At 47.7% G+C, this 22,500-nt stretch overlaps 1 protein-coding gene across 3 annotated transcripts in view; it reads right to left on the reverse strand.

Annotated features, from left to right (window-relative positions):
* Window positions 1-607: 607 nt before the first annotated feature.
* DYM (dymeclin) overlaps window positions 608-22,500 on the reverse strand; it is a 370,859-nt gene continuing 348,966 nt past the window's right edge. For all 3 annotated transcript variants that reach the window (XM_022584514.3, XM_089895164.1, XM_089895160.1), the window contains one exon: window positions 608-1,007. In XM_022584514.3, the coding sequence (XP_022440222.1) occupies window positions 858-1,007 (150 nt within the window). In that variant the 3' untranslated portion in view covers window positions 608-857. The remainder of the gene's footprint in view (window positions 1,008-22,500) is intronic.

The raw sequence follows: 22,500 nt of genomic DNA on the forward strand, positions 1-22,500 counted from the left end.
CCTCTGTCCTCAGTGCCCACGGCTCTGCTCAGGGCGACCCCAGCGGCTGTTTCCCTCAGAGAAGCTCAGGGAGACAACTGCGATCACACAGGCCCCAAAGAGTTTAAACAAAGTCAGAAGTGGAGAGAAAAACATGTGTTTACTCTCATGTGGAATACTGTATTAATCAAATTGGTCTCCTTTTTCTCCTATTAGTCTAGACTCCAATTTAATTCAGCTACAGCTCAGAGGCCAAATCCACAAAAAAGCTAATCTGGGCTTCATGAGAAGGAGCCACTTCTTTCTTTGAGGGAAAGATTCCAGGATCTAAAGGCTTATAACCAACCGCCCAGGCTTATATCATGGGCCTTCTGAAAGGCAACTGCATGCATACACGGCTTCAATTCCTTATTAATTCCTGTCTTGTCATCTTTTCAGGTTGGTATTTCTCAATGTTGAAACACACACACACACGACCAAAACAAAAATCCTGAACGTGCGGGGGGCGGGAAAAAAAAAGAAAAGAAAAGAGAAAGAAGTATGTACTGGTAAAGTGTTATATGCCTAAGGCATCAGGTTCCTGGAAAAGCTCTAGATTTTTGGTTTAGAAATAAAATTGCATGTGAAATAGCAGGTTTTTACATTTATTATTGTTGTGTAACTCCCCTCCCCTTTTTTGCACTATAATCTAAACTGAGTGATCTACTGCCAACTGGCACCAATTCTCCAAACCCAAGTGTGCAAGGAAAACACGACTGTGTGATCCTCTTTAATAGAAGACGCACCAGGGAATCTGTCTACCTCTGTTCCCCAGAAAGAAAATAACTAGAAGGGCTGCTTGGCTGGAGGGGGTCAGGGTGGGAGACGGCGTCCCGCCCTCAGTCGGAATCCATCGTGAACAGCTGGATGTCCTGAGGGTTCCAGTGCAGGCCCACCGCTGAGTTGCACACCAGGGACCAGACATAGGGGATAAAAAACTCCTCGGGCTGCTCCTCTTCCACATATTTGAATTTCAGTTCTGGAAATTTCTGCAACGAAAACAGGATGATGTAATCAATCTCACGGCCCCACTGGAAAGCGGCAGCAGTTTATACGCGGCGTGTGTGCAGGGTGCAGGCAGCCCACCTTCCCTGACTGGTCGGAGGGCCTGTGAGCCCCGGGGCCACAGATCCAGCTTCCAGATGACTCTGGAGGACACGTGAATCACCTGTAGGAAGGGCACAACCCCACCAGCCCTGGTCAGGGACGTCAGTGTGCTGAGAGGAGCAGGGACCTGGACGGGACGAGGTGGGGTGAGAAGCCTCAGGGAGGGAAACAGGCCCCGCCCAGGTACAGACAGCGTTCAACAAAGACTATCTATCTACTGCACCACTGGGATACTGATGGCTGGGCCTCCTCGAGACGCTTCCCTCTCAGGGCTGCGTCACCGTGGAGGTGAAGACTTCCCTTCACAGCTCCTCAGCCTTGACTGTGCGGGCAGGCAGCGCCCACAGAGGGCCTCGGTCAGGGCCGGGGGCAGCAGCGGCTCTGCACAGCTCAAGCCCTCTCTTCCTCCTCCTGGCGGAGGGGGCGGTGGGGATGCTCCGGCTTTGCGGCGGGGGCAGTGGAGGTGATTCCTGGCTCTACAAAGGCTTCCAGGCAACCGGGCCGCTCTCTGCAGTCCCGGCTGATAAGTGAGAACACGTGCAGTTTTGAGGTCCTGTAAGTAGCACTTCCACTGCAGCGTTTCACCAGGATTCGGGCTTTTGATTTTCTAATTTTACTCCTGACCTATTTATTCCAGCCAGGGCGGAGGAAGTGATTCCTCCTTCAGCAGCCTGAGGGGCCGCTGGCATCTACTAAAAGCCCCCAGGCTGCCTCCCAGGCGAAGGTGACTCTGACAGGAGTGGCTGCAGTTTGGTGACCTGTGTCCCAGGTGGGGCGGGGAGAAGGGGGCAACAGTGTCCTAAGACGAGGGGTATGGCGGAAGGTCGCGGGAGGGGGCTGAAAGGGACAAGAGGGGAAACACACACATAGAACGCGTGGCCCACGAGGGCAGAGATTTCTATGCCCGTTGTGTTTGCCGCTGTGTCCCCTTAAAGGGTGGCCAGACACTTAATAAACAATTTGATGAATGAATCAATGAATCAATCAACCGTATAAGGACCAACGATGTCCCAGGCACAATGATAAATACTTTAGGTATATTATCTTGTTCAATCCCTCTTACGTGAGTCATTCATTGATTATCATACTGGATGAACGTCTGCTTCTCTGCACCAGGCCACGTGTGCACCAGGGCCTGGGGATACACAGTCCCTGTCCTCACAGAAGGTGCCTTCTCGTGGAGCAGAGGGACAAACAGAAGCAGCAGCAGCAACAAAACAATGATAACAGAGTAGGAAGAAGGGAAGGACTAGGGGCTCGAGGCCTGAGGGAGGTGGGGAGGGGCAGCCAGATGAAGAGGGAAGCGTGTTCTTTCTGAGGGAACAGCAAGGAGGGAAGGCATGAGGTGCTTGACGCTGCAGGGAAGAGGAGGGGCGGAGGGAGAGTAAGCCCTGGTGAGCAGGGCCCGGAGGGGAGGACGCCGCCATGTGAAGAATCCTGGCCTCCACGTGAAGGGCCCGGAAGCCTTTGAAGGGTCTCAGAAGGGGGCCAGGTGAGAGTGGCTCTGTGCAGGGACCACTCCGATCACAGAGTGGAGAAATGGAGGGCATCCGGCTGGGACAGGGCCTGGTCCAGGTGAAGGGCAAATGGGCCTGAACTAAAATAACCCTAGTTGGGTGGATTTAAAAGATTTTAAAGAGAAAAGGGGGTGGAGGGAGTAGGGGAGCCACACACACACCCAGAGTTAGAGATTTTTTTTTGCAGTACGCGGGCCTCTCACTGTTGTGGCCTCTCCCGTTGCGGAGCACAGGCTCCGGACGCGCAGGCTCAGCGGCCATGGCTCACGGGCCCAGCTCACACTCCGCGGCACGTGGGATCTTGCCGGACCGGGGCACGAACCCGTGTCCCCTGCATCGGCAGGCGGACTCTCAACCACTGCGCCACCAGGGAAGCCCCAGAGTTAGAGATTTTTAAGACAACATTTGCAATGATTAAGACTAAACATCTAGAGGGAGGGTGGGAGGGAGGGAGACACAAGAGGAAAGAGATATGGGAACATATGTATATGTATAACTGATTCACTTTGTTATAAAGCAGAAACTAACACACCATTGTAAAGCAATTTTACCCCAATAAAGATGTTAAAAAAAAAAAAAAAGACTAAACATCTAAGTGCTGGATCCTCAGAGTTCCAGAATGATGCCAGAGGGGCGGCGTTAAGCAGGAAATGCTTTGTGGCAAGGTGAGTTTTGAGCTAAATCTTAAAGAAGTGTATAGGAATTCGTGCAGAGGAGGGTCCTCTGGTCATGGATGTTACTTCAGCATACCACAGACGGCACAGCCCCCATCTGTTATGGCTTTAACGAAAACCAATTCTATTCCACAGCAACCAGGGCATCAGTAAATATAGAATATACACAAATGGGTTTTATAAGTGGCCCAGACTCCAGCACTACCTACCCCTATATCCTCCCTCATACACTTTTTACCCCATACTTTGCAAAACTACTCAGGTTTAATGCAAACCCAAGCCTTTCCAGACCAGTGTTTCAAATCAGTTCTTTATTATCACCTGTGTAAGGCTGAACGTCTCCGTGTGTGCTGAGGGCCACATTGATTACAGTGCAGAGGACAACTTCTCCCACTGCGCTCGTGGGGTCAGTCTGGCTGACAAAGTGTGATCAGCTCAGGGATATGACACTACTTCCAGCACGTACTGATCTGACTGGAATTCAGCTAGGTCCCCCAGCTTTCCATTCCCTTGTCATCCACTCAGTAAGTCTCCTTGAATCCCTCCCACCCTGGGCCGAATCCCCCCATTCTCTGGGTGCACCATAGCCACTCAGCAGCTGGGTGGTCTCTGGGGGCCTGGGGCATCCTTGATGAGCCTCCTCACATGTCCTGTGCTGCTTCCAGCCTGGCATGGGGTTCTCAGGTGTGGGGACAGGGTTCCTGGAGGCGGCAATAGGCCTCTGTCATGGAGTCAGGTGTCTTATAGGTAGCAACACAATGATCTTCTTTTCCATGAAAAATCTGCGTTTGTAGCGGTAGAGGGTGCAGCAAGCAGCTGCCACCAAGCGGGCACTCCCTGAGCACCAGGTCGGTCTGGAGGCTCCCCACTCGTGTCGTGGTCAGTCACCACGGTGTCCTGCTGAGGCCCACGTGGCCAACCCCACCAATGGAAGGTGAAGCGGGGCCTGGAGCAGCTAAGCGGTTGGTTCTAGGTCACACAGCCTGTGGGCTGGAGTCAAGATTGAAGCCTGGGTCTGACTGGGTGGGAAGGTCAGTTTGAAAAGATACCACAGTCATAGCCACCCTAGTGCTTTGTCCTAAAATCCAATTCTCCAAGGCTCCACGGGGCCCCTCGGGGTTAGTCCTGTGCCCTTTCACCGTATGGACAGAATGCAGCACACACACTACTGGTCCTGACAGAAATGACCGAACCCACAATGATGTCAAGAATCAAGAAAGTATGGGGGACTGTGTGTGAAGAAGAAAAGAACTTTACCCCCTAATAATGAGGATGCAAGTCCTAGTTCTTGGAATGGCCTCAACTTTAGAAAACTTCTCACGCTGTCTTGGAGAGAAGTGAGGGGCTGTGGGAGCAGAGGTGGTGGGTTGAAAAGGCCAGAGCCCCCCGCATTGCCTCTTTCAGCTGGAATAATAACCTCCTACATTTCTAAGTGGTAACGTCACCAATAAGGCTTCTTGCTCATAGTGATAAAAATGACTAAAAGATGTGAAACCTTTTCTCCAGCGAGTGACGTATTTAGGGGTGTTCCTAGGAAGGCAGGCCTTAGGAAAGGGTGTGAGGCAACTTACCCGAGACTGCTTTCTGCACCTCCAGGGAGGGTGGGATGGGATGTAAAACGAGCAAGCTGCTTTCCTAAGAATTCCCTCCAACTGAATTAAAGAAACTTAGGCAAAACCTACTCAGTGGGGTGGCACTATGTTCGTGTGCTGGCACTAAGTCTACCCGTCCTCATGGGTTTGGGGAAATTCTGATGACTTTCCAGTTAGGAAGAGTAATGAAGCAAAGACTGCCTTTAGATCACACACAGGCAGATCTAGGAAAAGGCCACCAGGAGAAGCACCTGGAACCCCCATGGTTACCCTTCCCACCACCTGGTAAAAACGGAGCTGACAATGCCTCGTTTTTAGTCTTGGCTCGAGTTTAAGTCAAAACAATAATCCATCTTACTCTGGAGTAAGTGTCGTAAACAAAATCTCAATGTAGGGTGATATCCAGAGTGGCAAGAATATCCATATATAATATAAAATAGTACATAAAAAATACTATAAAAAAGCATCAACTTTACCTGACAACAGCAATGTATTTCATTATGAAGTTTTTCAAGCTGATCAATGATTATTTCTATAGAAGTTCTCCATAAAAACTTAATTAATTCTGAGATTATGGGTAACGTTTATAGCTACCATAACTGATTACGTATTACATAGCAGGAATGTTCAAACACTTGACATATAGTTACTCATTTAATCTTCGAAGTAACTAGAAAAAGTACCTGAAAAGCAGGCATATGATCTGAGCCCTAGCCCCACCTTTCCTCTTTCATTCATTCATTCAGCAAATACTTACTGAGGGCCTACTGTGTAGCAAGCACAGTACTAAAAACATAGCTGTGAATAAGATGTATACAATCTCAGCATTTAAGAGCTGAAAGGAAGTCCAGTCCGTATTAACCAGGTGACTTGGGACAAGTCTTGTACCCTCACTCAGACTCAGGCTCTTAAAAGGTAGAGTTTACTCTACTTTGAGATTTTGAATTTAACCGTTCTATTTCACAGAAATGAGATGAGCCATGTAAAAGCGCCTAACACACTTTTGACGAAGCACTCAATAAATGTTGGCTATTATGACTGACATTGAAGTGATATGCAAATGTAAGGTATGCTCTTATTTTAGAACCTTCAGTGATCAAATCTAAAGACTAGAAATACCCGCTGGCCTGGTCCTAGGCCCATGTCTCTTATTCTACCCAACTGGACACTTCTCACTTGAACAGGAAACCCTGTTTCCTGACTCTGCTATTAATAACAGAAACATAGGATTTCCCTGGCGGCACAGTGGTTAAGAATCCGCCTGCCAATGCAGGGGACACAGGTTTGAGCCCTGGTCCAGGAATATCCCACATGCCGCGGAGCAACTAAGCCCACGCGCCACAACTACTGAGCCTGTGCTCTAGAGCCCGCGAGCCACAACTACTGAAGCCCACAGGCCTAGGGCCCGTGCTCTGCAACAAGAGAAGCCACCGCAATGAGAAGCCCGCACACCGCAACGAAGAGTAGCCCCCCGCTCGCCTCAACCAGAGAAAAGCCCGCACACAGCAACAAAGACCCAACACAACTAACACCCATAAATAAATAAAATAAAATAATAAAATAAATAAGTTTATTAAAAAAAAGAAACATAAAGAACCTGGGCCTCCCCACGTGAAAACCCAGGAACAAGTGCTGACAAATGGCTTAAAAACGACAGACTCATCTTCATTAACATTTTTTTTTTTTGCGGAGCGCAGGCTCAGCGGCCATGGCTCACGGGCCCAGCTGCTCCGCGGCATGTGGGATCCTCCCGGACCGGGGCACGAACCCGTGTCCCCTGCATCGGCAGGCAGACTCCCAACCACTGCGCCACCAGGGAAACCCCCCATTAACATTTTTAAAGAACTAAGTTCTGTCACTGCAAGAAGCTAGGTTCTGAAGAACTGCCTTCTGTCCGTCTCAGAGTCCTCACTTGGTGAACGGTGAGTTAAGTGAACGAACGCGTGGCTTCACGTCTGCCCACAATCGTGAGACGTAGTTGTTTAACTCAACTGGAGCTGAGGACTGGCACTGAGGGGAGTGTGCGGCCGTGTGATGAGACGAGAAGGGTCACCTCTAAGCCGTATTTGACACCAGGCTCACCGTCTCCCTGGCTGATCGTGTGGCATGTTCAACAACCTCCGACAGGGGTGTGGCATCTAACCCCGAGGGGCCCTGGCTGAAGCGGCTGAGGTGACCAGGAGCGAGGACGCCGACGCCGGGCCTTCTGCTAGCTCACAGGGCCCACCCCGCTCAGGGGAAGTGACACGCTGACAGTGCCCACGTGCCGGTGCTTTTCACTTCGCCCACGACCACCCGGGTAGCAAAAGAGGCACCTCTCAGCTCATCGGCGTAGCTCCTTCATGGCAATTGGGGCTTAGCTTGTGCATGTGTTTGTTTACTCGGGTACCATCTGTTTCCCCACTAGAATACAGGCCCCAGGAGGGCAGGGACCTTGCGAGCATCTGGCATACTACTGACACTTAGGAAATGCTTGTTGAATGATGAGTTAAATGAACAAGCGCAGGACTTCAAATCTGCACATAATCCCATGACACAGGTGTTATTAACTCTATTGACTGACTAAGAAAACCAAGGTTCAAAAGGATAGATAACACGCCAAAGAGGACAGAGCTAGGAAGTGGTAGAGCCAGAGGCCGAATGAAACTACACCTCTCCTCTGCGGCCTCTCCAGAGTCAACAGGTACTCAGCTCCGTGCTTCTTGAAAATGTCTATATCCTACATGGACGGGAGGCTTCCGTGTCTTTCCAGTAATGATAATGTGCCTCAAACACTTCCTCCATGTCCCCCGGCCACCAAGTTGCTAGCCTTTTGTGCCTGAGTGTCCTCACGGGGAAGGGATGGAACTGATCTCCGGCTCTGGAGTCCAGGTGACCCCAGGCTGGGGGTCGGGAGGCCTTGGCTCTGTCTTGGCTCAGCTACTGGCAGGCTGAAGAGTTTGGGGCCAGTCACAGCATTTCTCCAGGACTCAGGTGTCTCACCTTGTGTAAAATGAAGGACCTTTAAGCTCCTTCTGATTCCGTTGGGTGTGGTTTTACGAGATGACCCCAGTAAGGTCTACACACTGGCATTCTCTGCATGCCTCCCGGGCTCTGCTGGGCCCACCTGGAGAAAGGGCTGAATGAGTTGGGTTCAGCGGGAACCCCCAAGTCAGGCACTTGCTGGTTTGCACTTAGCCAGGCTTCACCTGGGGGCAGTCTCAGCGGAGAAGGTCAATATCTGAAGGTTCCTGAGCTGTCCTGTGGGTTGACAGCAGTTGGTTTTAAAGGCTGAGACTTCCAATTGCTTAAAATCAAGACAAACGAGAGACCATGGTTGAGCTGCTGTGGCCTGAGAGCTCGTGGCTAAGTGGGCTGAGGTCCCAGGCGTGGCCCCGTCTGTGCTAGAGAATGAAGGCCCGGCCCCTTCCACGGAGCGTGCACCACTGGACACGCGGGAACCCAAAGAGCAAGCACAAACAGAGCAGCAGGGACACACTTCTATTACGAGCAAAACCCGAACACTGCAGACAGCACGCTCGCACGCCCCTTGAGCTCCAGCACCAGTTCCTCTTGCCTCAAGGCTACAAGTGAGCTGTGAGATATATATATATATATATATATATATATTTTTTTTTTTTTTTGCAACTTTCCTGTAACTCTGTTTTTTTTATTCTTTATACAATTTTTTAACATCTTTATTGGAGTATAATTGCTTTACAATGGTGTGTTAGCTTCTGATATTATTTCTTGAGTTACCTGCTTGAAACTTTTCACCAGCACTTAAAAGGTTCATAAAGGGGGATAAAGCATAATTAGCAAGAAAAACAGAGCATGTTCTCTAGGACGGGCTATAACAAAGTGAACATAACAAAACACAAGGTAAAAAGATTCCTTTTTCCTGCAATGAGTTGTTTTTAAGACAGTGTACTGGGAACAATTTAAAAGGGTGAATAATAGGCATAAATCGCAAAAGAGTTTGGAAAACACTGTTCAGTTGACCTGACTGAATGGGAATGCAGCCTCGCCGTAACTAGCTGTGTCCAAGCTGCACCAAATTTGACACCCCCCAAGTCTCCCTGTCTGCCTAGCCAGAGAGAGAGCCCACATGGGCTGAGAGTGAAACAGACTTTCTTAAAAACATGTGCTCCTCGGGACTCCCCTGGCACTCCAGTGGTTAGGACCCAGCGCTTTCACTGCCGTGGCCTGGGTTCTATCCCTGGTCAGGGAACTAAGATCCCACAAGCCGTGCGGTCAAAAAAAAAGAAAAAGAAAAAAAGTGCTCCTTTAATCCTCTTAGAAGTCTGAGAGCTAAGGAAAAGAAAGGCAAAAGGTTTTATTTAGCACTAATGACACTGGGGACACATTTTGTCAGAATTCAGCCCAAGAAATGTCATAGTCTGAATGCCAGATCAACAACCTAGAAAAAAATCACTCCTTCCTTGACGTTCTTTTCAAGCCTGTGGAGAACGTTAATGCCACCCTGTGATGGCTGGGGGAAGCCCAGCTTCCTCACTTGAGAGTGTCTTCACTCCTGACCCGGCCAGCAGGGCTCAGGCCACCTGGGCCTTCCCTCACCTCTACCTCATCTCCCCTCTCCCCTTCTCAGGGTCCTGTGGGCTCCAGCCAGTGACTGCTGGGTGGATGTGCTTGAGGACCCATTAAGGCTCTGGGAGAGCAGAGGAGGGAGGTCTGGGGGGACGGGGGCTTTGATTTGACAGTTACGGCAAGCATTCATCTGGAAGGGGCTAGCAGAGGGCGGGGTGCTGGTCACCACAGGCCCAGGCTTTCGCCCCTCTCTTTCTGAGACAGTTGTCTTGTGACTCAGCTCAACAAGGAGGGAAAAACCATCTCTCAAGCTTGGAGCTTGGTCTCAATCCAAAGCTACTTACAACAATCTTGTTGTTTTGACTTTTGGAGCCAGAGGTAATGCTAGACTCTCAAGTTTGGCCGGAATGTTTTTATCAGCTCCAGTGAATCAACCCACCGCAGTGGGACATCCGGACGCCCAGCCCAGAGACAAAGCAAAGGTCTGATTTGGTGGTTGAGGCTCGGGTATAATAAGCAGACCAAAAGCTTTAAAGACTGTCTCTGCTTCAGTCATGTGATCTGGTGAAAACCCACAGGAAGTTCAGTGAACAGATGTAGGGCTCAACTGCAATAATTTTATTACCACAAAAGTTCAATGGAGTTTTCCCCCTTCCACCATTATACAGATAGCATCAGAAACTCTAGCAAGCCCCTGGCATGTTTCCAGAAAGTTTAGTGCAATTTAAAATCAAATAGCTATATAGCACATTACAAAAAATTCTTTCAAAGACTGTTTCAAGCCTCTGAACAGACAAGTGATGGGTGATGGTCAGTAGTGAGGCAGGCCAGCACTGCTGGGAGAGGGCGTGGGACAGGATGGACGAGGTGAGTTACTGCTGGCAGCACATACGTGGGCTGTGGTGGGCAGGCTCCATGCAGATGGAAAGTACCCTGTTTCAAGCTTCTGTCATAAGATAGCCAGGTAGGCATTTACATGCAATTATTTTATTCACAGGTGAATTTGGGGTGAGCCAGTTTCCCTACCATTCCTTCCTTCATTTACTCTCATTGTGTAAAACGCTGGTCCTTCAGTGATGGGTCCTTAAACTAAACACCGGTAAGAGCCAACTGTATACGAAGCATTGTGCTTGAGGCCATAGAGGAAAGAAAGAGGAATAACTGCTGCTCCTCTGACAGGGGGTATAATTTAGCAGAACGAATAAGAACAGTGGGAGCATGACACAACATGGAAGGGCACTGCCCCGGAAGGCTGCTCTCCCAGGCAGACTGGCCAACACCGGGGTTGGAAGACTGTAGGTGGCTTTGAACAGCAAACTCTAGGAGAAGCATCTATCTATATGATCAGTTCAGCTAAACTGAGCTTCCCTGGTGGTGCAGTGGTTAAGAATCTGCCTGCCAATGCAGGGGACACGGGTTTGATCCCTGTTCCGGGAAGATCCCACATGCTGCGGAGCAACTAAGCCCGTGCGCCACAACTACTGAGCCTGCATGCCACAACTACTGAAGTCTGCATGCCTAGAGCCTGTGCTCTGCAACGAGAAGCCACCGCAATGAGAAGCCCACACACCGCAAGAAGAGTAGCCCCCGCTCGCCGCAACCAGAGAAAAGCCTGCACGCAGCAACAAAGACCCAACACAGCAAAAAATAAATAAAATAAAAATAATAATTCAGCGAAATTATGGTCTGAACAGGCCTGATCGGCAGGCTTTTCTCTGTGTGATGGAATGAGCTGCAAATGGACAAATATTATTACTTAACTTGACAAAAAGGAGATAAGCACTGGTCTATGAATAACAGCAACACTGAATGTGGAGCAGTCCCATTTTATGCAAATCAGTTTCAAAATTAAATTCAAAATACAGAGAATTATAAAGGGCCATTGATTACAAGTTACAAATGAAGAAATACAAAGCTAAAGTTAAGAAGCCCACCATGAGGTGGCTCAGAAGACAGTTATAATACTTTGCATATCTAAGAGCACGATGGCTGGCTGGGCAGCGGGGACCTCAGGGGCTCCCTGGGAAGTAAGTTACCACCAAGAAGAGAGCTACAAGGTGAGCGGACACCTGTCCTGAAAGCTCAGGCCAGGCGACCACCTCTGAGTATTACAAGTGACACTAATGATGTCTGTGACCGGTGGCAAAAAATAAAAAAACTCTTAGGAAAACAGAGGATACAACAGAAGGCTGAACCCACACTTGTGATGAGCTGTCCACCATCATGCCATCAGCCAGAATCGGAAGCCCACTGGAATCTGAAGCCTGAGCAAATGTCCTTGTTAGACCCTGCTCTCACAGGTCCAGGTTAAGGTGGGTCATGAAAAGGAGGATGTCTTCAGTTTGAAATTTCTCTCTTTTCTGGGGGCTGCTGGGGCGGCCCAAAGGAGAAGGAAGTAAGGGCAGGTTCTCCCGCCGCAGGGGAAGTTTGAGAAAGGCTTTGAAAGATGGGTTATGACCTGTGGGGGAGGGACTGGGGGGGCAGAGAGGAAGCTGGCATTGCATGGGGAGAGACCCCTGTGAGCAAACAGCGAGGCCGATGGCTCACCCGTGGGCCTGGCGAGTCGTGTGGGACCAGCGCCCAGGCTCGAAGGCCAGCAGCCGGGGACGCTGCTGGAAGGACAGCGCGCAGACAGGGAGGGGCCTTGAAGGCTGGGACAACAAGTGTCCATTCGGTGAGCTTAGAGTTGAGAGAATAGGTACGCTGCGGTTAGAAGTGTCTAATTTAAAAGTCATTAGTTCGGGCTTCCCTGGTGGCGCAGTGGTTAAGAATCCACCTGCCAGTGCAGGGGACACGGGTTCAAGCCCTGGTCCGGGAAGATCCCACATGCCGTGGAGCCCGTGCACCACAACTACTGAGCCTGCGCTCTAGAGCCCGCAAGCCACAACTACTGAGCCTGTGCTCTAGAGTCCGCGAGCCACAACTACTGAAGCCCGTGTGCCTAGAGCCTGTGCTCTGCAATAAGAGAAGCCACTGCAATGAGAAGCCCGCGCACCGCACAGAAGACTGGCCCTCGCTCACCGCAACTAGAGAAAGCCACGCACAGCAACAAAGAAACAAAGCAGCCAAAAGTAAAATAAATTAAAAAAAAAAAAAGTCATTAGAGCTGAGATGGCAGTGGAAGTTGCCAAGTGTGTAAACTCCTCAAGAAGACTGAGCTGCAGTATTGAGTCAAAGCCCCTGTTTTGAAGGCAAATCAATTCCAATTCAGAAGCCTGGGAAGAGGAGAACGTTTTGATTCCACGGTGGCAGATGAAGGGCAAAAGTAGAGAATTTACTGGCAGAACTTTTTGTGCTGAAAGCGAGCCCAGAGGGGGAGCCACAGATAATTGGAATTGCTTGCCCTTCCTGCAGTGGGCTCATTATTTTGGACAGGGCTCAGATACCTGGCCAAGAGAGTGAGATGTCAGAAAAATAAATGCATTACTATGAAATAAAAGTCTAAGTAGAATATAAGCTCCATGAGGGCAGGGATTTTTTTTTTCTTCCCCACTGATGCATCTACCAGTGCTTAGAATATGGCCAGGGGCTTAACAGGTATTTGTTGAGTGAGTGAATAAAGGAATGAATGAACAAAGAGGTAAAAACTGCTGTTTGTAGAAAAACTCAGAGTTATGGTCGGGGGGAAAATGAGTTGGGAAAATTGAGTCCTGCACTGGGTGAGTTAGTGGAATAACTGCCCAAATTTATTTGGGATAAAATGAGCCAAACTAAGCCCATGTCACTTTGAGAAGCAAATGAACTGACTTAACTGGGATTTGGGGGCAATACTTCAAACCTAATGGATTAATTTACTTCTCAAACTGCCTGTTCTCGTCGCTTACCACTATCCTACCACCGTCATATTGTCACTTACCTAGGAAAATCAGATCCCGAATAATGGACGACATTAATCTAGATGGTGATGGTCATATTTTATATTTCAATATATCTAATTATGGAACATAAAGTGAGCTCATGCACTAGTCACGAACTAATGTATAATATGTAAACGGAGACAAGTTCCTTTTTTAATGAGTCCTTTACTTTTTACTCTTGTCAAGACTGTAATGTTTTTTTTTTAAAAAAGGGGAGGATATGGCCTCAAAATGTAACACATAAGTCCTAACTACCGTGTCCGTGACAATATTTCTTTACACTAATTTTTTTTCAGATTAATATGTGAATTAAGTGGGAGTGGGAGATGCAGATTTGGAGAAAGATTCTGAATCATGTTTAGGCAAATTCTGGCAAAGCAAGGATCTCTGCCATGTATGAAATGTCCATGCTGGGAGTTACATGTGGGCGACATGTGGCGGGTATGGGGGCAAGGGTACATGAGAGGCTTTGCTGGCACGCTCCTGCCCAGACTGATGTGTCTCTGAGTGAAGGAGAGTTTGTGTGATTATATCAGGCGAGAAGACAGACTGTGCCACAGTACGTCAAAGAGATATCCGGGAAACAGAATTCCTACTAAGACAAATGCACAGATAGGAAGTTGTCTTTGATTTCTTAACAGTTATCTCCTTTGAACATTCTTAGGATTTACGTTATCAGCAAATGTGACAGTTTTTCAAGCCTTCAAGGGGCATCACCCATTCTTAGAAAAGTCATGCCTTAATTACTCCTTAGCAAGAAGTTGAAATGAGGCTCTGAGAATCAACGTCCCATGCATCTACTATATAAGAGGATTTTTTTCCTCTGCTTATGGAAAGAACAATCTATTCCCAGTGTTATATGAAAGCCTTGTGGTTGCTAAACCAATGACGTTTTCGTCAATCTCCTTGGAGAAAATCCCACTTAAATCCCATGATTCTAAAGGTAAGCATTTTACAACATAAAGGTCAGTCTCAGTGCTTCCTGGGGCTGTATCTCTCAGTGATGCAAGCATGATCCATGAGTGGAAGAGCCGGACCTGTGACTTCCCGTCAGATGCAACAGTCCTGGCCCCGTGGTTACTCCAACATGTGTGATCAATGAATCAAAAGCACAAAATTAGGTTTGTTTCCTTCTCTACAGTCATGAGGACTAACAAAGGGAATTAGGAAATCTAGAGGAAAAGGAACAGAAGCAGAATGCTCCAGATGATTCCTGATAATCCTATTTGCTGTTAGGAAGTGAGTCCACCTTAGATTTCACTCAGGGATGGTTATGTCAATGTCAGGCAGAGCAATCCAGAAGATGGGCTCCCCCAGCTTCAACTAGACGGGTCTAGGTAAGCTAGAAAAACTCGTATTACTTTCCTGAGCCTTGACACTAAGAGATCCTGGAATCACAGAATGTCAGCACTAGAAGAGGCTCCCAATTTTGAAAAGAAGGTACAAAAATGTACAAATAAAACCACAAAAATCCTTAACAGTCATAAGTCCACCAAGTTAACTGGAATTCATATTAAATGACTAGTGTATAAGTTGATTTCTTCAAGAAATTGCTCTAAGATAGGGAACACATTCATTACCTCAGCCCAAAATGCCCTCAGACTCAGGCTCGTTCCTTTTCGGGAAACAGTTGACACTTTCCAAAAATTAAAAAAAAAAATGCTATTGATAAAATAGTTGTGTTTTTTTTATCCCCTTGAAGTCAGTAAACATATTATTAAATGACTCAAAAGCTTGATTTGTTTTTTTGTTTTTTTGTTTTTTTTGCAGTACACGGGCCTCTCACTGTTGTGGCCTCTCCCGTTGCGGAGCACAGGCTCCGGACGCGCAGGCTCAGCGGCCATGGCTCACGGGCCCAGCCGCTCCGCGGCATGTGGGATCTTCCCAGACCGGGGCACGAACCCGTGTCCCCTGCATCGGCAGGCGGACTCTCAACCACTGCGCCACCAGGGAAGCCCCAAAAGCTTGATTTGGTGTCATGCATCACATTGTAAGATATCGTCTCACTGTGTTCTTTTTTCTTTTTAATATAAATTTATTTATTTATTTATTTATTTATATTTTATTTCTGGCTGCGTTGGGTCTTCGTTGCTGCATGTGGGCTTTCTCTAGTTGCGGTGAGAGGGGGCTACTCTTCGTTGCCGTGTGCGGGCTTCTCTTGTTGCGGAGCACGGGCTCTAGACGTGTGGGCTTCGGTAGTTGTGGCACGCGGGCTCAGTAGTTGTGGCTCGCAGGCTCTAGTGCGCAGGCTCAGTAGTTGTGGCACACGGGCTTAGCTGCTCCGCGGCATGTGGGATCTTCCCGGACCAGGGCTCGCACCTGTGTCCCCTGCATCGGCAGGCGGATTCTTAACCGCTGAGCCACCAGGGAAGTCCTCACTGTGTTCTATTTGTAAAATAGCTATCAATTGTGAAACACTCAATTGGTTGAAAACCTCAAGACAGGAGATAAGCAATGAATGCATCAGAAAGAACTAATCAAAGCAGTTTGTCTAATTTTTCTCAGGGAAAACATGAACAGGAAGAAGCAAAGACAGAGCAAAGTGGGTGGTGGGGTACATCACTGAAGGGCAGGAGGTGGAATGAGAGAAACACTAGCACACTAGAGTTATGTGATTTGAGAACTAGGACCAAAAAAGAAAACGGAGGGGCACCTACCTGACTATACATTAAACTGTAAAGCTAAAGTAACTGAAATGGCGTAATACTCCTCCCTCTAACTTGGGCCATCACAGATGTATATAATTTAGAATTTATACCTGCTATGTTATAATCACAGAAGAGCTAACTAAAAGATCTGTATAAAATACCTCATCTACGGAATACAGGGTACATTTTATTTTATAGTTTAAAAAAAAGTGGTTGCGATTTAAACTTCCAAAAGTTTTGATTTTGAAAGTTTAAGATTTAGAAATTTCAAAATATGCACAAGTACATGAAAGGCCAGAGGCTCCCACATTCACCAAACTTCTTCCTCGTCTCTTCTCACTCCATCTTAATCAGTTAACCAATTTGTTATGTGGAAAACACTGTGGGCTATGGCAAGTATAAAGCAAAGTTCAGGCTCTCAACGGGCTGAAAATCTAGTAAGGAGACAAAATGTAAATGTACAAACTAAACACTTAAACATCAATTTCATTGTTAAATACCGAGAAGAGTGATATAGAGAGTGAACTACTGAACAGTTTTCAGCAGGAAGAGATCAATACATCTGTCACGTCTGGGACAGTCCTCATGGAGGCAGGGGGACCTAGGCTGTACAGGCATGTAGAGAAGGGGCAAGGAAGCCACTTCAGGCAGGGACAAGCAAGGCAAGAAGGAAGAGTGGGTTCAGGGGCTGGGGGGCAGACAGTAGGCAAAGGAACATGGGGGTAGGCAGTGAGGGCTGAGGTTCTTAAGGTGGACTGGGCTCAGAGTTTGAATTGTACTTTATTCTTTCTGGACTCTTCAGGCATCAGGGTATCAGGCTGTAAAGAACGTAAGAAAAGTGGTGAAGTTTATTCAAATGACTGGGGGTAGAGGTGGCAGTGATAACGGTGATATATACGTTTTGTGTGTGTGTGTGAGACATTTCCCCCAACAAACTACACCCATTCCTTCTCACCACCCAAATTTGCGTTAGAGAAATGAGATCCACAGACCAGTAGCATCACCATCACCCGGGTAGGCACTTGTTAGAAATGCAAATTCTTGGGTCCCAAATATTCTGTGATTCAGGAAGGAAGAAGGGAAAGAAGGACCTGAGAGAAAAAGAATTTCAATTCTGGAGGAGCCATGTGTGGGAGTAAAGTTCTCACGAATCGGGAAGGGTGGAGACTGCAGAATGGCAAAGGCATCCCAGCACAGTGGGGCTGGAAGGACTCAGACACCATCTTGACAGCTCCCTCAACTGGCATGTGGGGAAACTGAGGCTTACAGTAACAATCATTTATTTCAGGTGGCAAGACTAAAACGTGGCGGAGACCTAACAGGAAATAAGTATTTTGGGCCACTGGTTATGCTGGCCCTAAGACACAGACAGAAGCTGGGAACCATCTGTGTGGAGCCTGAAAACAAAGTAAAGGTAATTAGGGAGGAAAAAAAGGGAAAGGATGATTAAAAAAAATGGTGCTTCAAGGCGATCTAGTAAGTGCAAATTTTGCTAGGAGCTTCCTAGTTCCACTAGTATGCAATCATTTCACAAATAACTAATGACTCTTAGGTTACTGCTGTCTTCAATGATGCTGACGTTAACGGGAGACAGATTCAGAATACGAAGTGTCAAGAGCTCTTTCTAATCCACAGTAGTAACATTCTCTTTGGCTTGAAGTTCTGAATGGGTCATGTAGGATCCCACTCGTGGCCCATCTTCTTAACAGCTCAGGGCCGTGTGCACAACTCCCCCAAAGTGCAGAGTGGCCAAACAGGCAAGTTGCTCATGGGCTTTGGGTCGATAATTTTAATCCCATTACTTGGACAAAGGTCTCCCCGCAGTGAGAACGGGAAGGCAAAGATTACGACGAGCTGAAGAACGGAAAAGGCTAGACACAGAAATGTTTCCCTCTAGGGTTCCAAGAAATACCCTGGGAGGGCTTATACAGAATGAATGAACCAGCGGCCAGCGGCTGACTACTAAGTAACAAGCACCCCTGCCCCGCCCCCCTCAGCCCCTCCGCACTCCCCGCCAGCCAGTGATTGCGCTGGTGCTGGCCCTGCTGTGCGGGTAGAGGGGGACTCCCAGCCCAGCCAGCAAATGAGAAATGCGGAGGGAGGGAGGGGGCTGAAGAAGACGTCAGTGTTCCCCAAGTCATTCCAGTCACGCTCCCATTTCTTCAGCTATCACTCTCTGTTCCCACTTCCCTGAAATAGAGGCAGGGCCTTTAAGACAATTCAGAGAGACCTGACAGCCACGCAACAGGCTCAGGGTCCTTCTTAATTCTAGCACCATAATGAAATAGAACAACTAAACAGCCCACTAAAGAGAAGGTATTTTTATTGTCAATATTATGGCAGAAAAGAAAAATACTTCAAGTTCTCTGCTTTCCAAAACCAACACAGAGAGAGGATACTAAACAAGGCACAGGTGATGTGATCACAAATCAAATATGACCTGGATCTCAGATCACATGCCACTGAGGAAGACACTCACGGAAAGCTAATGAACGTGAAGACGTTAACACTTGGAAGCTGAAACACAGATCAAATCTTCCATTTGCAAAAGCCTATTTTTTGCCATTCATGAATCCTGCTTTTACCCTTTCCTATACCAAAAAACACAGGTTTTAAGTTTCATGTCTTAGTGTGTTGTTAGAAGTTTAAAAACTGGCCCCCATATCTAAAATGGAGTACTGTGCAGGCTTCAGGGCAGGCTGAAAATTTAACTGCACTGCTATAAATGCACGTGACTTCAATTTTTTTCCCATAATTTTCTTATAAAGGGAATGTTTTACAACTTTATGAATAAGCAATAACACTGCAGGCAGATTAAAAAAAAAAAGTGCCCAGAGGTGGCAAAGCAGTGGTAATAACCACCAGGACCAGGAGGCCCAGAAAAGAGTGACTCTACATGCTGTGAAGAGGGCTGCTCCCGGAGCCCCAGGCTTTCCGCTAACACGGCTCATGTACTGGGTCAAAGCATCACATCTACCCTTTCACCTCTGTACAGTCTTGAAAAGGGGTATTTCGCAAACTGGAAATGTAAAATAAAAAGGACTGTCCTGGGGCTTCCCCGGTGGCGCAGTGGTTAAGAATCCGCCTGCCAATACAGGGGACATGGGTTCGATCCCTGGTTGGGGAAGATCCCACATGCCGTGGAGCAACTAAGCCCATGCGCCACAACTACTAAGCCTGCGCTCTAGAGCCCGCGAGCCACAACTACTGAGCTCATGTGCCACAATTACTGAAGCCCGCTCGCCTAGAGCCCGTGCTCTGCAACGAGAAGCCACTGCAATGAGAAGCCCGCGCACCGCAACAAAGAGTAGCCCTCGCTCACCATAACTAGAGAAAGTCCGTGCACAGCAATGAAGACCAAACACAGCCAAAAATGAAAGAAAGAAAATAAATAAAGAAAGAAAGAAAGAAAGAAAAAGAAAGAAAAAAGAAAAGAAGAAAAAGGAATGTCCTTTGTATATGGAGGCAGTAGTCCTGGCCCTCAGCCTTGTTAACGCAGATCCTTTTAGGTGTGCGTTTTTCTCTCATCCAGCCACACACCTTCACCTGGTTCCTCTCAGGAACACGGGCGTAGGATTCAAAAGGGACTGGTTTCTTTACTGGCTTGTGGCTCCAGAACAGGGAGGGGGACCAGGTAGTGACAAGCGACTGTCATGAAACATTCTAACCCACGGCTTTCTCAGCCGCCCCCAGACCCCTTCCTCCACACTTTCAAGAAGCTGGAACTTCATCCTTCGTCTGGGCCCTCACACTTCTGTCCCCCACTAAATGACACTATTTTTTTAAAATCTTGTAAGGATGCAGTCTCTTCTGGAATTCCTCCAATTTCAAACTTTCACTCTCAAGTTCTTGAAAATGAGGGCAGCGCCTGAAAGGCAGGTATAGCAACCGAGGACAAGAGACAAATCATAGATTGTTTATTCGTCAGAAGAGCTGTGCTAAAGATGCCACAGCTGCATTTCAGCCCCATTAGGTGCAAAGCAACCTGAATAAAAGATTCAAGTGTGTTTTGAGCTGAATGGAAATTCTAAAATTGAGGAGAAAGAGCTAAATTATCTGCAAGTCTTAAACAGCAGGACAGGTACCCAGAGGGCCAAAGACCTGGGGAGAACGGTGGTCAGAAAGAGCAAGGCAAGGAGGCTGGGAGCTGGCGCTTGTTCCCGTTTCCTCCGCGGCAGTGGCTCTGTGTGCTGTGGGGACAGGCAGAGGCGGGACAAATGCAAATACCAACTGAGGGGGCAGGCTGGGGCCTCGGGGGCCCCCTGCCCTCTGTCATTCACACTCTGAAAGCCTAGACTGGGCCAGGCAGGTCATTTGGACTCCGGTCCCTTTTAATTCCCCAGCTCAGGCAGACTGGAGGTTGTAAAAGGCAGGCAGTTGGTACTTAATGCTCCTCATGGCAGTGGTCATACCTACCAATTATTTGAAACTGAAATAAACACTATGATAAGGAAGCATAAACCTTTCAGGCTAATATGTCTCTCTCCCATCTAGGCTCTGACGGGTATAATGGAGGGAAAATTCAGGATGTCTGAATTTTAGACTTGGCTCTGACACTAACAAACTTGGACAAATAACGTCACCCCTTTGACACTTAGTTACCTCATCTGTAAACCATTACTGCTGACGAGGCCTGCTCTGCCAGTGGCGGGGAGCTGATGTTTAAGTGACTCACGCGGGGCTGGGGGCCCAAAAAGGGCCAGGCAGGGCTGCTGGGCCGATCCTTGCCTTATCCACAGAAGCAATGCCACAGAAGGGCCATAAAAGAGCCCGTCTCCTGCCCTGTGACAAAGGTCACACAGACAAAGGAAAACTGGGAATAGAGGGACCCCTCCCTTCTCCATTTTGGTTGGTTGCTTGGTCTATCTATCTATTTTTCAAAGCAATGCCTCAGAAGGCAAGTAAAACATCTGTAGGTGAAGCATTTGAAGATCTGTAGTCATTTCCAAAACATGACAATGGTTTACGAGAAGGAGTCTTATGCTTTATAACACAGGCTCTAATTATTCCAAATTTACATATTTCAATAAAGAAACATGCATTGTTGGGACTTCCCTGGTGGTCCGGTGGGTAAGACTCCTCGCTCCCAATGCAGGGGGGGCCCAGATTCGATCCCTGGTTGGGGAACTAGATCCCGCATGCATGCCGCAACTAAGAGAAGTCCGCATGCTGCAACTAAGAAGTCTGCATGCCGCAACTAAGAAGTTCGCATGCTGCAACTAAAGATCCCACATGCCGCAAGGAAGATCCTGCATGCTGCAACTAAGACCAGGCACAGCCAAAATAAATAAATAAAAATAAATAATAAATAAAATAAATATTAAGAAATAAAGAAACATGCATTGCTTATCTCTTAATTTACTTTCAGGGACTAACCACGGATAACTCAGTGTGTTATACACTGCAAGCATGAACATTAACTAAAATTAGAATTTACCTTGAAAATATTCCAAAACATTTTTTTTTTTTTTTTTTGCGGTACGTGGGCCTCTCACTGTTGTGGCCTCTCCCGTTGTGGAGCACAGGCTCCGGACGCGCAGGCTCAGCGGCCATGGCTCACGGGCCCAGCCGCTCCGCGGCATGTGGGATCCTCCCGGACCGGGGCATGAGCCCGCGTCCCCTGCATCGGCAGGCAGACTCTCAACCATTGCACCACCAGGGAAGCCCCCAAAACATTTTAAAGGATATTCCTAAGGGAAATTCTAAATTTAAATAATCAACATACTATATTTTAGAACTTGGATATAGGGAACACTTAAATAATAAAACACTTTTATACTTGGGGTTTATTTAGAGAAAGGAATGTAGAACATATGTTTCATTTTCTTAAAAAAATCAAAATTTGGGATAAATAAGAAAACAAGGTGGAACATAAATTTCCCCTAAAGAGAACTATTGTATGCTCAGCATGAGAGGGATGACATCTGAGTTCCGGGCTTTTAAACTACTGCTTTACTTTCTTAAGGGAGAGAGAATGTTGTGTTTTATTGTGAGTAATTTACACTGTTGATACATCTTGCACCGTTTCTCCATCCCAGTGAACATACAAAACACTTTCTGATGAAGGATGTTAAGATAAAACTTCTGATTAAATCCCTCTTGTAAGGTGACCTGTTCACCCATGCATCCTTCCTTCCTTTGTGTTAATATTTACATTTTAATCATAACCACCGATGATTTAACAAATACGGTATTTTAACACAATGGTCCATACAAAAATAATGGTCTCCTCTGCCATCTGGCTGATGGGTCTGCATCATCTGTTGTGACTATACCAAGAGCCCAACCAAATGGTTGACTCCTGGCTGTCTTCCTGGTTGTTCCGGTGGTCAGAGCTGCAGCAATGCAATGTGAGGCACAGATGGCGGCCACATAGTGCTGCCGTGAGGGCGCTCAGCTGGGAGGCTTCCTCAGTCCCAGCCAGGGTCCAGCGTCTCCCCCAGTATTTTTTTTTTTTTTTTGCGGTACGCGGGCCTCTCACTGTTGTGGCCTCTCCCACCGCGGAGCACAGGCTCCAGACACACAGGCCCAGTGGCCATGGCTCACGGGCCCAGCCGCTC

The sequence above is a fragment of the Delphinapterus leucas genome, chromosome 14 (genome assembly GCF_059928025.1).
Source record: "Delphinapterus leucas isolate spDelLeu-1000000601 "Yukka" chromosome 14, BTC_Dleu_Yukka2, whole genome shotgun sequence".
Lineage (NCBI taxonomy): Eukaryota > Metazoa > Chordata > Mammalia > Artiodactyla > Monodontidae > Delphinapterus > Delphinapterus leucas.